At 54.6% G+C, this 14,372-nt stretch overlaps 1 protein-coding gene across 1 annotated transcript in view; it reads left to right on the forward strand.

The window, feature by feature from the left end:
* The first annotated feature begins 7 nt into the window (after window positions 1-7).
* ADCY10 (adenylate cyclase 10) overlaps window positions 8-14,372 on the forward strand; it is a 48,355-nt gene continuing 33,990 nt past the window's right edge. Inside the window, exons 1-11 of the mRNA XM_036272010.1 lie at window positions 8-174; window positions 580-674; window positions 4,605-4,783; window positions 5,402-5,506; window positions 6,184-6,222; window positions 6,402-6,542; window positions 7,026-7,231; window positions 8,711-8,807; window positions 10,512-10,600; window positions 11,543-11,734; window positions 13,459-13,577. Of these exons, the coding sequence (XP_036127903.1) occupies window positions 4,636-4,783; window positions 5,402-5,506; window positions 6,184-6,222; window positions 6,402-6,542; window positions 7,026-7,231; window positions 8,711-8,807; window positions 10,512-10,600; window positions 11,543-11,734; window positions 13,459-13,577 (1,136 nt within the window). The 5' untranslated portion in view covers window positions 8-174; window positions 580-674; window positions 4,605-4,635. The remainder of the gene's footprint in view (window positions 175-579; window positions 675-4,604; window positions 4,784-5,401; window positions 5,507-6,183; window positions 6,223-6,401; window positions 6,543-7,025; window positions 7,232-8,710; window positions 8,808-10,511; window positions 10,601-11,542; window positions 11,735-13,458; window positions 13,578-14,372) is intronic.

The raw sequence follows: 14,372 nt of genomic DNA on the forward strand, positions 1-14,372 counted from the left end.
CACGTGACCAGCTAGAAGCTCAAAACAGGGTTTCAGCTGGTAGAAAACATGCCATCCTCTTGAAACATTTCGCCAGTGTCACACTGGGTAAGAAACTCAGCCAGTGCCACACGGGATTGCAAGTCCTCCTGGCGGCACTGTGGTTAGAAGTCTGCACTTGACCGCTCAGAAAGGGTGAGTCCAAACTTGACCTCAAAATACTTTGAAGGTAAGTACTGAACGCACTGTAACTGGTACGTTTCATAGGCCTGGGAAAAGCCATAATCATTACTGACCCCTAAAACTTGGTCTGTGCTTACTCAGGAGAGATTTGCTTTAGTGATGGTCACCCACCAACTAATGCCTCATTTCATTGACCCTTAACCCGCATGTCCAGACAGCGAGTCCAGGTGTGAGCCCCAGGCCCCCCGGGCTGGCGGGGGAGGGGAGGCAGGGCAGTTCCAGCCAATCAGAAGCACAGTCGGTACACATGACACAATGAGCTTCTGATGAGGGTGTGGCCAGGAAAACGGCTTTTAGACGAAACTGCCATTTTATGGGTCAACTATCAACAGACAGGGTACTTCTGCTGTCTTTCAGAATAATGTCACCCAGGCCCCTTTCCTGTTTTCTCCACTCCTGAAGCTAGTCCCTGATCTAGGCTCTGGCCTTCCCCAGCCTAGGAGGAGGACGAGGTACGTGGACACGGGAGTCTCGGCAGGAGGGGCTATCGGGCGGCCCTCTGGGAAGACGGCAGGCGTCGGAGATTAGAGGAAAGTAGAAAAGCCTTGGGCTAGGAATCAAGGTTCAATTTCTGTCTGTCAGTCTTTTAAGTGATGCTAGAAGCTGGAGGGGGTAGATGTTGCCTGTGCTATTGATCCTGGATGCCCCATTGTCCTAACGTACTGTCTTTACCTGTCTTCTGCCACTTCTCACGTGATACCCTCATGAGTCATCAAATGCACCTGCCCGCCCCCTGACGGCACCAGGAAATGCCGTGAGGAAGGGGGTGTAGAACCCGATCTGTACAGGGAGGCTGGCATGCAGAGAAAGACACAGATCAACAGATAACCAAGGCTCCCTAAGTAGGGAATGAGGCACATGACTTTAGAGACACCAAGAACCCTAGGGCTCAGAGGACACACTTCCTGGGCTGGAATTGTCGGGCACGGTTTCCTGCCTGGTGACATCATTCCTTCAAGTTCAGAGCACCTCCTTTTTTGGACTCTTACATACCCTTATTTTAAATATTGATTTACAACTGGGTGAAAATTGAAATCTCTTAGAAGTTTCTAGGAGAGCTATTTACAGAAATAATAATGGATATAACTGATCTTTAATTCCGTGTTCGTTTCCCAGTACTGCTGAGTTCTTAAGTGGAATGAAACTGCACACACTCCCTCTTCCTGAACACTCTCTGTTGGCGCCTCTTTGAGGCCGCGCTCACCTGCTTTTCTTTCGTTCTGTCCGGCATCCTCATTCCCAGGTGCGTTCACACCTTCTCAGACCCCGCCCCGTTCGCGCTCTGTCCTTGACCGAAGGAGTCGCCAGATGGCCGGTGAGGGTACCATCAGCGGCACTGAACGGGCTCTCCAATTAAATGTGCGTTGTCTCTAGACCATAAACATCCCCAGAGTGTCATAAACATACAGACGGGATGCAGCGTGGTCCAGTGGACCACACGTGGACCCCCAAACCCCACAGACCTGAGCTTTCCCACCGCGCGGCCCAACGCAGCGGTTCTGAGCCCCAGACCCTGTGTCCAGGAGAGGGACAGACATCCATTCACCCAGCTCGGGCCTGCCTCAAAGCGCAGCCCATACGTAAACCGCTCAACCAGAAAGGTCCTAATAAGGTACAGTTACAGTGTGGAGTGTGCCACGTCACTAATCACTTTCTGATGTCGTGGAACTTGCAGCCAAAGACTGTCTCTAAAAGAGACATTTCCTATTACCTTCTCACGGGCGTTCGTGAGAAAAACTGTCAGGTGCTCACTTTAGAGCCTCTGCCTCTCCAGCCGTAAGGAGTCGTTCTGTTATTCTCGTTTCCCGTCCACATCTGCCTCCGTAACCTCCAAAGGCACCTGCTTCCTTAGCTAGGAGTCGTAAACTCAGGAAAAGCAGGGTTCTCCAGTCCTCGGTTAATCCCACGAAGATTTCGCCACCACTGAATTCATCTGTCCACTCCATCACCCCCACAGCCTTGCTGACGGACAGACAGCCTCGCCCAAGGAAACCCAGTGCTTCCTAAAACTGCCCGGTTCACACTTTCTAAGTTTGCCTCCCACTGATTGATAGCCATTGATCCTAGTCGATCCTTCTAGAGAAAAGTCGACCCCCTCTCCACACAGTGTGGACTCCACAGCAGTCCACACTCCCCGCGAGAAGAGTGTGCTGTTGCGTGGATCCAAGGGGCCGCTGTAGGGTTGTCAGATAAAAGGCAGCGTATGGGAGGCTATGTTTATACTCAATGATTAAGTTTAAATGTAACTAGATGTCCTGTGCTTTCGTTGGCTGACTCGGGCAGTCTTACCCGTGGTAGCCAAGGGGAACCGGCTGAGGCTGTGAACAGGGGCAGGAGATGAAAAATGGAACTGGGCCCTGCTCGGTTCTGCTCGACCCTATCTTGGCCCTGGGGCCCCTCAGCACCCCTGTGGAAGCCTCCTCAGAGCATATTTCCAGTAGAAACTCTTTCGTTTAAGGTCACTTATTCTTTGATAAATTAGCCTTCTCCACCAAGGAAAAAACCATTTTTCCTTTCCCTCCTCAACCCTTCCATGACCCATAGTCTTGCTTAGCCAAGTGCAATCCCGACTGCAGGGAGAAGAACGGGGAGTTCTGTTGAATGTAGGGGCCCGCATTAGACTCTGCACAGGGACCTACGTCTCCTAACTTGCACATTTCAGTGCAAATAAGAGAAGACAGCTACTGTTTTCACCCAAATGTCATCATCTCCAGACATGTCCAGTCTCTCCCATCATTCCTCATGTTCAGTAGTCAATGAACTTCAAATGAAATAGGCAGAACGAAACCCAGTGCTTTGGATCAGATCTGAATACTGCTTGTGTCCCTTAAGATTGCATTGCATCAAAATGGCCAATAAACACATGAAAAGGTGCTTAATCTCATTAGTGTCAACAGGGAAACAAAGCCGCAAACACCACCACTCACCTACCAAGATGGCTAAAACTTAAAAAGACTGACATTAGCAAGTGCTAGCTGGGATGCAGCACTCTGAATGCTCATATCTTGGTACAAATTGGTACAATGTCTAGGGAAAACTGGCAGGAGCTACTAACGTTCAATATATGTATATCCTATGCCCCAGCAATTCCACTCAAGTGTATACCCAAGCAAAACGCATACATCTGTTCACCAAAACACATGTACAAGAATGTTCTCAGCAACATGAATCCTGATAGCCTAAGACTGGAAACAATCCACTGGTCAGTGGTAGAATGGATAAATCCTTTATGGCATAATCAGGTTGAAGAATACTATACAGCACTGAAAATGAACAAGCCATGATATAGGCACAACAACATGGATGAGTATCACCAACACTAGAGAGAAAAATATATATACACAGCATAATCCCTTTGTATAAAGTTAAAACAACTGATAAATGTGGTCTCTAGTGTTAGAAATCAGGAGAGAAGTTACCTGCAGGGACGGTGAGGGGGTGACGGGGAGATGGCATGAAAGGCGCTCTGTAGTGCTGGAACGTTCTCTGTCTTGCTGTGAGTCGGGATGACATGGTTTTGTTTAAAATCATTCTAGCCACACACTTGTGAATTACACGTTTTCTGCACAGGTTATGGTAACATTGAATTTGCAATAAATCTAGCTTTTCACACCGTAGGTTTATGCATTTGATTTTGTTAAAATTCTAAGTACAGCACTTTGCATTTGGTCTTCTGAAATTTGCTTCTCTGTTAATTAAGATACTTTGAGATCCTGACTGTGTCATTCACTACATCAGCTCTCCTTCGGTGTATTTGTATCTAAGACCCCGGGCACGCCATGAAGGCTTCCCTCTGAGTGATGGTAGAACAAAAAAACCAATATCCTCCAGGTCTGATTGTTAGCCAGCCGACCGCACCTTTATTACTCTTACAGTTGTGTATCCTGCCCACAAGGTTGTGAGAAATGTAGCCAAATGTCCTGTTCAAGTCAAGTTACATAACATCCTCTTGATTTAGAAGTTTAATAGCTCTTCAAACAAGGAAGTTAGGCTAGTTTGCTCTCGGCTCAGAATCCACTCTTAACCCTGGTAATCACCTCTTGCTGCTCTAAGTCTTGCTCGCCTATCACCGTGCACAGTTGCGGCCACTCGCAGGCCAGCTCTCTCCCACTGCGCACATGGCGGGACCGCGGCTCCCCACCTCCATGAAATGACACATGTCTGCGTCACTTGCTTTGGCCAATGTCATGTGAGTGTCAGTGAAATCTGTCACTTCTGGGAGAACACTTTAGGAATGAGTCTGCCCCACTGTCCCGGAAGCCAGGATGTCCCAGCCTGGGTCCCCGAGTGAAGGCAACGATAGCGCAGAGCCTCAGCCCACCTACAGTGGACGTGTAACACGAGCAAAAGGTGAACCAGGAATAACCCTTTGTTATTTGAAGTCCCCTAGAAACCCGCACGTTTGCCTGAAACATGAACTCTCAGAAGGAAGAGCTGCAGGACCGGGCCATCGTCAGAATAGCAGCTCACCTACCGGACCTCATCGTCTACGGGGACATCTGCCCAGAGCGGCCCTCCGTGGATTATTTTGACGGAGTCCTGATGTTTGTGGACATTTCAGGCAAGCAAGACGGAGATGCTCAAAGTGGGCGAGAGGCAGGCTGGCACCAGAATCTTGGGCACAACTCGAAGGCGGAGTGAGCTGCCATTCTTGAGCCGTGGGTGCCGTTCCTGCAGATATTCCTGCTGAGAAAACCTCTTCCCCTCCCGCGCATGTCTGGCCACGGGCAGCCTTTAAGATGCCCCAGTCCCACACCTGGAACCGTAGGCTCCAGTGTCCCTGCCCGGCTTCGCTGACCCAACCCCCAGGCAAACGTGATCTCAGGACGTGGTCCCTCCAGATGATGTTTCCATCCTAACAGTAAAGGGGCCGCCACTTCCGACGTGTTTGCCTCCTGTGTCCTTGTTAGCAGGGGGTGGCAGTTCTAGGCCGCTGGAGGAATGGCAGTCATTCCGCCAGAAGCGGGGGAATCTGGAGGGAGGAGCACCTGGCGCTTTTCCCTGCGCCCCAGGGAACAACCAGGTGGTGCAGGCTGTAGAGCTACCGACTGGCCTCAAAGGCCTTTGAGAGGACGCCCTGCCCGCCGTGGAAAGCGAGGCCCGCCGCCCTCCAGCGTGTCCGCCCCTGCTCTGTCCGCTTCCTCCAAGCAGCCGGGGAACCACTTGCCCGTTCTTGCAGGCTTTACCGCGATGACCGAGAAGTTCAGCACCGCCATGTACATGGACCGAGGGGCTGAGCAGCTGGTGGAGATCCTCAACCACTACATAAGCGCAATAGTGGAGAGTGAGTGTCCCCGCGGGTCCCCGGCTAAGTGCGTTGTTTTTCCATCTGTGTCGGTAATAAACAACACCGGCGTTGACCATGGTTTCCCAGTTTTCTGATTCTCAGTTTTGGTGGATCCTGTTATGCACCCACTCACTCAGGGTCCCTCAAGTCCCAGCTCTTCCTACTATCCAGACCAGTCAAGAGCCTCCATTTTCTAGGAGTAGGGTTGGTGTCTCAGACCTCACCAGAAATCCCACTCCCCTCCCCGTGTTTCCCCTGCACAGAAAGGGAGCGTGTACACAATCTAGTTCAGTGTGCTGAAGACACACACCCAGATGGGTTGAGATATATATATATATTTTTTTTAGAGAGAGAAGGGAGAAAGATAGAAACATGCATGTGAGAGAGAAACATCGATCGGCCGCCTCCTGTTTGCCTCCCACCAGGGATTGAGCCGGAACCCGGGCACATGCCCTGACCAGGAATCGAAACAGGACCTCTCAGTCCCTGGGACGACACTCGGTCCACTGAGCCACACCGGCCGGGCTCAAGACGAGGTTTTAGGACAAGTCTGTTTTCTGAATTGCTGTTCCCTTGACCTAACTTCTATACCATGAGTGAAGAATGAATTCTTCTGATTAGCTTTGAATAATAATCAGAGTTTGATTTTAATTTTTCTTTTCTTTTTTTCTCAGAGGTGTTGATTTTTGGAGGAGACATCTTAAAATTCGCAGGTTCGGGGACTTCCTGAGACGGGAGGGGTGAGGACGGGTGCCGAGGTGCCGGTCCCACCCGGGAGACGGCTCAGGGGCAGCGGGCTCGGAGACCGGGCTGAGGCCTGTTGTGCAGGTTTCAGACGAAGCAGACTGACCCCTGGGGCAGGTCAAGAGCCCCCCGTGTCTGTCCCCTCCAGGTGACGCGCTTCTAGCCCTGTGGAAGGTGGAGCGAAAGCAACTGAAGAACATGATCACAGTGGTCGTCAAGTGCAGCCTGGAGATCCACGAGCTGTTCGGGGCCCAGGAGTCAGAAGGCCTGGATGTCCGAGTCAAGATAGGTGAGCTGTTGAGAAAGGAGGGATGGGCCCGCCTGGTGTGGCTCCGTGGCTGAGCGGCGACCCAGCAGCAGAGGTCACCAGTTCGATTCCCGGTCAGGGCACACGCCCAGCTTGTGGGCCTGATCCCCAGTGGGGGGCATGCAGGAGGCGGCCAGTCGATGTTCTTTCATTGATGCTTCTACCTCTCCCTTCCTCTCTCTCTAATATAAATAAAGAAAAAAATTAGAGAAAGGAGAGACGATAGGCCCATCTAAAGAGATCAGTGTCCCAGAAAGATGAACACCAGCAGCTGGCTTCTGAGCTCTGGGAGAGGAGGCCTTTGGAAGGCCTGCCCCCAGGACGGGCCCCCTCTGGTCCCCCCGTGAAACTGTAGGGACGGGGCTCCGCTCTGCGGCGGCGCCATCGCGCCGACTCCGGTTCCCCGGGCACCCGTGTGGCTGGGCGCGCCCCCGAACCCCGCAGAGCTCTGGGGCGCCCCTGCAGGACTGGCTGCCGGCCACATCTCCATGCTGGTCTTCGGAGACGAAACCCGCAACTTCTTCCTGGTGATCGGCCAGACGGTGAACGACGTGCGCCTGGCACAGAACATGGCGCACATGAACGACGTCATCCTGTCCCCCAACTGCTGGCAGCTGTGCGACCGCAGCATGATAGAGATCGAGAGGATCCCGGACCAGAGAGCTGTCAAGGTACGGGCGCGGCCGCCTGCCAGGAAAGCCGCGGAAGGCGGGTTCCGCGGAGCTCCGGGCTGGGCACCTGGCGGGGTCCGTCTGGGGTGGGCGGTCAAGGCCTCAGTCTAGGACGCCTCCTCTGGGGGAGCCCCTTCGGCTCACTTCCTGGGGCAGTGACGAGGCCTCCCTGGGTCACTGAGGGCGAGGAATTTGGACATGGAGGCCTTCTGGGGGCCAGTGCCCCGGCTTTGGGAAGAGGAGGCATCTCCTGGCCGGTCCCTAGGAGCAGAGGGTTGTCGTTGGAGGGCCGCCACCAACCCTCACCTGCGCTCCACAACACCCTCCGGTCAGGCGAGGGCCCACCGAGGCAGGGCCGGCGAGCAGGGCAGCACCGTGCGGGAGGCAGGGGACCCTGCCCCGTGGCCCTGCCTGGGAGGAAGCGCTGTCGAGTGACACTGGGGACCGGCTGAAGCCCCGCTGTCCTGGGCACGTGCCCACCTAGAGAAGCTGTGCTGTGCGGGTGTGTGAGGGGGGAGCGGTGCCCACCAAGCCAGGGGCTGAGTGATGGAAAGAAAACACCATCCACGCAGACGCTGGCTAAGGTGACAGCCACCATGCCGGCCCCGCCCGCTCCCTCTTCCCGCTGGCTGTCCCAGCGCCCGGTCCCTCCTCCAGCCGCTCCGTTTCAGACGGTTTTGATTTTTAACTCATTTTAGAGTCATAGAAAAGTTCAGAAGGAATCGAGTGTCCTTCTACCCCGTACCCAACCTCAGCTGGGTACAGCTTTCACACCCCGAGAAGAGACACCCGTGCGGCACTGGCCAGGGATTCGAGGCCTGTGCCCAGCCGTGTCCTCGGGGCGGTGGCGGGTTCTGCCCGGCTCTCGCCGCGCCTCATCGCGCCTTTCAGAACCCTGCGCGGTTTCCTTGTCCTTTGTGACCTGGCCGCCCAAAGGGGTGTGGTCGGCTCTTTTGTGGGGTGTCCCTCTGTTTGGATTTGCCTGACATTTTCTCATTACTGGACTCGGGTGGTCTCTTCGGGGGAAGAGAACCACAGGAGTGAGGTGGTGCCCTTCTCTGTGCACCCTCCACGGGGTTCACCATCTCGACGTGAATCGTACGATGGGCGATGTCCCTGATACCTCTGGGCATCCGCCCCTTTTCACCTGTAAGAAGGAAATGGTGAAGAGCTTAGCCAGGTTTTATTGGATTACAATGTTATGAAAGGCAAAAAAGAAAAAGAAGAAGAAGAAAGTTCTGAGAGTGGAAAAGTATGCGGGCTAGCCCCCCGGAACGGCCCTCTGGGTACACGCTGAGATACGAGCTGAACAACGAATGGGAGGGGCTGTACGTGGTCACGGACGGACGACGGGACACCCCTGTGCACGTGCCTGTCTGTCTCCCCGTCCTGGACACTGCGGAGCACACTTCCTGCGCTGCCTTCAAAGGGCCCGTCAACCTCAGAATAACCAAAAACTTCTGTTTGTTTTTACCTTAGGTTAATTTCTTAAAACTACCCCCTACGTTTAACTTTGATGAATTTTTCACAAAGTGTATGACCTTCATGGATTATTATCCCTCTGGAGACAACAAAAGTAAGTGCCCTCCAAGAACCGCAGCCTCTGCCCTGACCGCTGGTCAGTGGGGTTTTGTGCCAATGCCAAGGGCCCCGGCACACACGCTGGCGTCCTCGGTACGACGTCCGGTCCTGAGCAGCACACGGGGGACCTCCTGCCCATCCCACTACGGCTCCCCTCGAGTCCCTACCTCTCCCTGGGCAATGACTCCCTTCCGTCATCATCCACACATGGACTCTCCCCCATAATGAGAGAGAAAATTAAAACGTCCACAAACTCTGCTTCCCTGATCTTCACAACCGAATGTCACAAGACGAACCCGGGTCCGTGCCTCTCTCCTCTCCAGCCGCTCACGCATGTTCTCACCCCGCAGAGACCGTCTGCGTCCGCCCGGCGGGTGTGCTCACCTGTTCTTCCGCCCTGAGCCCCTGACATCTGGCTCCTCGTCCCTTCCTCCTCCTGTCTCCTGAGACCCCATGTCAGGGCCACTGTGACCATCGACTTGCCGGTCCCGGTGGCCTCTCCTCCGGCCGCATCCTGGGCACTGGTCTTCCACTACTCTCTTTTCCTGGACGCTATCTTTGCCTCTTTCCTTGTGTTCAAGAATGTTCCTCTTGAGCTTTGCTGTTACCCCCGCGAAGCCTCCATTTCAGTGCCCTTTGCTAAGTCTCCTTCTTCCGTAAATGTTGGGGATTCCGGGACTTGTCCTGGACCCGCTCACCTCTTGGAGGACACCCGTCCAGCCTCGGCTTCCTGCAGGGCTGGGACGAGGGTGAGGAAGGCAGGAGCCGGGGGCACAACGTTTGAGGGCACCCGCCTCTCAGGGTCTTGCAAGTTGCTTGCATCACTCACGTCCCAGCCTGACTTGTGTCCTGAATCGTAGACTCACACACAGAACATCCTGTGGGCCCCCACCGGACGTCAAAAAGGCACTCCAACCTTACGTGCTGTCCAACAATGACCAGCGAAGACCGTGTAGGCGATACAAACTTTATTTCACATAAAGCGGCCGGTTGACTTAGCAGAACGTGAACAGTTCCCCTTCAGAGGACTGGAAGGTGGGGCGGATGGCCAGGAGCGTTATCGGGGTCGAGAGTAAAGGAAGAGAAGAGACAAAGAGGAAAGGTCTGGGTGTCTGGGGCCGCGTGCTGGACCTTGTTTGGGGTGAGAAGGCCCAGAGTAGGCCTTGCGCTTGGGGATTGGCTCCTTGGGTAGACTGTTTCTACGGGGACAGAGGTCATCCGAGTTCCGGTTTGCTCCCACCGCAAGCAGGGCAGTGGGCGACCTGTCTGAGCTCACACCGTGAGTTGCCATCAACCCTGGGATGAGAAGTCAGTCTCCTAGATGTTACTCCTGCTGGTCTTTCAACCCTATCCCCTCCTCCTGTCTGTCACCATCGTCCGCTTCCATTATCCCTCATCTGTTCATTCCCGTCACCTGTGGCGACAGTTTTAAGTCAAGTCTGGAGGTAAAAGTCTCCCCAAGTCCCAAAGTGTGAGGATCATTAGAGCAGCGCTTTGAGCTACACGCAGTTGAATTTTGGGAAACCCACAACCTCTGAGAGCGTCTCACCAGGTTCTCCTTGGCCCTGTTTAGTCACTCAGTGTCCCAGAGTCCCCTGCCTGCCCTGCGCGGACCACTGACCGAGGGGAGGGGACTGGGAGGGCCCCTCCGCTCTGCCGGGCCGGGCCTCTCCTGAGCTGCCCCTCCTGGCTGTCGCAGACCTCCTGAGGCTAGCCTGCATGCTGGAGTCCGACCCTCACCTGGAGATGTCCCTGCAGAAGTACGTGATGGAAAGCATATCAAAACAGGTACTTGGACAGCTGGAAAGACCAGGAATCCCATAGCTGGTCGTCTGTTTCGCTGAGAGGACAGGGAGGCTGACACCGCCTGTGAGGGGGACTGCGGGATTTCCTGTTCCCATCAGGGTGCTTTTCAGAGTTCAAGGGGCGTCACTCGTTGTTGTGCTGGGACAACGAGCGTAAACTCGGACTCTGCTGCCTTCTATGTCGGGCAAACTGGAACTGTCCCCAGGGTTCAAGAACCTGTGGCCACCCTTTCTGTATGTCACATAGCAAAGAGACATGGAGGGTGAGCTGCAGGACACCCCTTCTCCTGTCCTTGAATGAAGGTGCCACCCCGGGTGGGGTGTGCGGCAGGTGAAATGTCGGGCTAGGAGTCCGGAGAGTTTGGGGTGTAGTTTGCTGCTGTCTCCCCAGGTGACCCTGAAAAACTTGTGGTATTTCTCCATGCCTCCGTTCTCTCATCAGGATGATAGGGCGCAGGGTAACAACGCTGATTTTATTTCATTTGAGGATAAAGTAGGACAGACTATGGAAATATTCTGGGAGGGATCAGGCTATGAAAATACGAGGTTGAATTGCATAGGAAGCTATTCTTATCCCTAACCTGCAAGAGGGCGGAAAGGAAGGTAGTTCTCTCTCGTTTCAACGGCTCACAGGAGGGGCAGCCACGGGGCGGGGGTCAAGGAAGTGGTTGCTCTCCGGAAATTGGCAAGCGCGTGAGTTCCCATTGCGAGAGGTGTTGCTAGTGAGTCCATTTCCATTTGCTCAACTTTGGGCCGTGCTCCACCATGTGGGAACACCTTCTGATAACTTCACAGCTTCCCCAGAGAATCTCAGCAGGCCAGTTCCCACCCAGTGGTCAGTTCTCGAGTGGGGGTGGGGGGGGTGCTGGGAGGAAGAGCCACAGCCAAGGACAGATGCTGAGGAAAGCGTCTCTCTACTCGGCAGATTGACGACAAACAGCTTCGGGGTTATTTGTCCGAGCTCCGTCCAGTGACCATTGTGTTTGTGAACCTGGTGTTTAAGGACCAAGACAAAGTCGAGGTCATAAGCTCGGCCATCCAAGATGCCTCTGTGCATATCAGTTCCGTCCTGCGTGACCTGCGTGGCCAGATCAATAAAGTCTTCATGTTCGACAAGGTGCGTGTGAACTGAGGGGTGGGAAGCGGCCAGGGCTTTGAGGTCCACACCGCGCCCGGGGACGGTGGTGAGAGGAAGGGAGTGGACACTTCTCCCCTGGACACGTGGTCTTCACTTATGCGGACGGTAGTGGACGCAGCGCTATTGGTCCAGCCGCCGTGCTCAGCGTTCTGCCTCTATGAACGCATTTCAGCCTCATGACTCCTCTGAGAGGTGGGTGCTCTCATCATGACCCCCATCTTCCAGACAAGGATGCTGAGGCTGAGAGCAGGGTACCGACACGAGACAAGACTCCGTTTTGCTCATGGCCATCCAGCTAGTAAGTGGCAGGTGGGCTGGGATTCCAGCCGGCCACGCGCCTTCCCAGCCTGTGCCTGGCCAGCCTGGCGCACAGGGCGCCCCCCAGAGACTCTGGGTCAGGGGTTCCATGACCTCCACACCCCAGAAGCGTGTTTCCCATCATGCCCACCTGCCATATGTACACTTGCAGCTCAGGGAAACCCAGGAGTGAGAACCAAATTGTCACAGAATTGCTGGTGACAACGGCTGCTCCATCTCAGGTGGGCTTATTTTTATTTCGTTTTCGTATCTTAAGACCAGAGCATTTCACGACTGCGCTGCACTAATTCATTAATTCCACAATCACTCACTGAGCCTTTTGCGGAAGGCGGGAAGCTGGGACCGGACGGCCAAGAGGAGGAAGTGACACACTGACACACATCCAGGCCGAAAGAAGCAGGTGTCCGTACGGAGGGCGAGCGCGGTGCTTCGGGTGACGCTGGGCAGCGGTGACGCCGGCCTGCACGCTCCAGCACGCGCTCGCACACACGTCCATTCGTGTCATGAGACCAGCCCCTTGTGTGTGCAGACATGGCCCCGCCAAGTCCTGCACGTCTCTGAGCCTTGGCTTGTTCATGAGTAGTAGGAGGTGTTACTGGAATGGGGAGAGTACTTGCCTCGAGGGGTTGCTGCACATTTGGAAAACGTGGGGAGCACGGGGAGCAAAGCCTAGCTCACAGCGCCCCTTGCAGGCAGTGTCCAGGCAAGGCAGGCCCACTGGCCCCCACATAGTCCCCCTAGTCCCTACACAGACCTGGGATCAGCCAATCAGGACCCGACCCGTTTACATATATAACATTAAATTCACACTTTCCATATATACTATGAAGCATATATGCTATAGAGAACATATAGTATACTACATATACTATGGTAAGTGTATGTATACCATAAAGTAGTTTACAAAGCGTGTGCGTTAGTTACGTGTATCTGTCACATGTAACATTGTAGGGAATGTTTTAAACAGTTGACACTAATCGTTTCAGTAGCCAAAGCAGCCCCCTGAGGGCAGTGTTTGTTCTCTGGGCCTCCAGACCGATGAACTGAGGTTCATGGAGGGTGACTGACCTGCCCAGGTCTCTGCACAGATGTTCTGACCCCACTGGTGCCGTGCGCTGCTCTGTGCTCTCTGCAGACTCACCCGCCCCTTGCACGAGGGACTTTGCTCACGGTAGCTCGGCACAGCCGTTACCCCAGCGCCAGAGCTCAGGCCGCGCCGGAGACCTGCTCGGGGACTTCCGCGGAGTCCCCGCGAAATGAAGTAGGTGGAGCGCAGTCATGCCGAACTCGACTGGGACACGCACACTGCGCCCGCCCCTGGGCCCCCGCGGGTCCAGCTCCAAGCGCCCCGCCCACCAGCCGTGTTTGCTGACTCTCCCCCGCAGGGCTGCTCCTTCCTCTGCGTCTTTGGCTTCCCTGGGGAAAAGGCCCCCGATGAGGTCACGCATGCCTTGGAGAGTGCTGTGGGCATATTTGACTTCTGCTCTCAGGTCCACAAAATCCAGTGAGTGTCGACCCTGATCCCCCCTGCGGGGCCCTGACCCTTCTGTGGGATACGGGGAGTCAGGACAAGGGTCAGAAAAGCAGGGGAGGGCTGTTCTCGACTGGCTGCCCTTCCGCCTGCCTGCTTTCTCCTCCTAGTATACCTGCAGAGTAGGCCAGCCCAGCCCTGCCAGAGTAGGACCAGGTGGTGGGAGCAATGCGGGGAAAGGACACCCCTCAGAAGTCAACGTGTGCCGGGTTTGCAAGAGAACCTGACTGGGTGTCTCTCTGTACTTCGGGCTTGCCTCTTGGACGAGCCCGAACTCCCAGCACCATGTTGGACACCTGGGTTGGTTTCTAACAACTGGAGACAAAATGAGTCCTTGGGTCCAGGCCTCCAGCAAAGCAGTGAAGGTCAGGTTCCCCACCCCCAGCCTGGCTGCCCAGAGCCAGTGCACTCGGGCTCCGCCAGCCTGAGCACCCCAGTGGCCAACGGGTCACCCCTGCCCTAAATATTTCTCCCCCTCAACCCCTGGCGGACGTATCAGCAAAGCCGGATTTGACGCCATACACCTTGTCTGAATTACAATAACCGGGAGAGTTACATTGTCTGCAACTAGTCCATTTGGGTGATGAAAAGTTATTTTCCAGAAAAGTAGCTCAGATGAATACTTAAAAGTAGCAGAAATGTCAACCGAGTTCCCACTTCTAAGAACCTAGTTCTGGGTCCCAAACTCTTCCCACCTCCAGGTCCCCTGCAATCGCCCTGAACTAATTCCTAAGAGAAGAGAGTCACTGGTGTAGAACCCTTCCCCAC

The sequence above is a fragment of the Molossus molossus genome, unplaced genomic scaffold (genome assembly GCF_014108415.1).
Source record: "Molossus molossus isolate mMolMol1 unplaced genomic scaffold, mMolMol1.p scaffold_m16_p_20, whole genome shotgun sequence".
Lineage (NCBI taxonomy): Eukaryota > Metazoa > Chordata > Mammalia > Chiroptera > Molossidae > Molossus > Molossus molossus.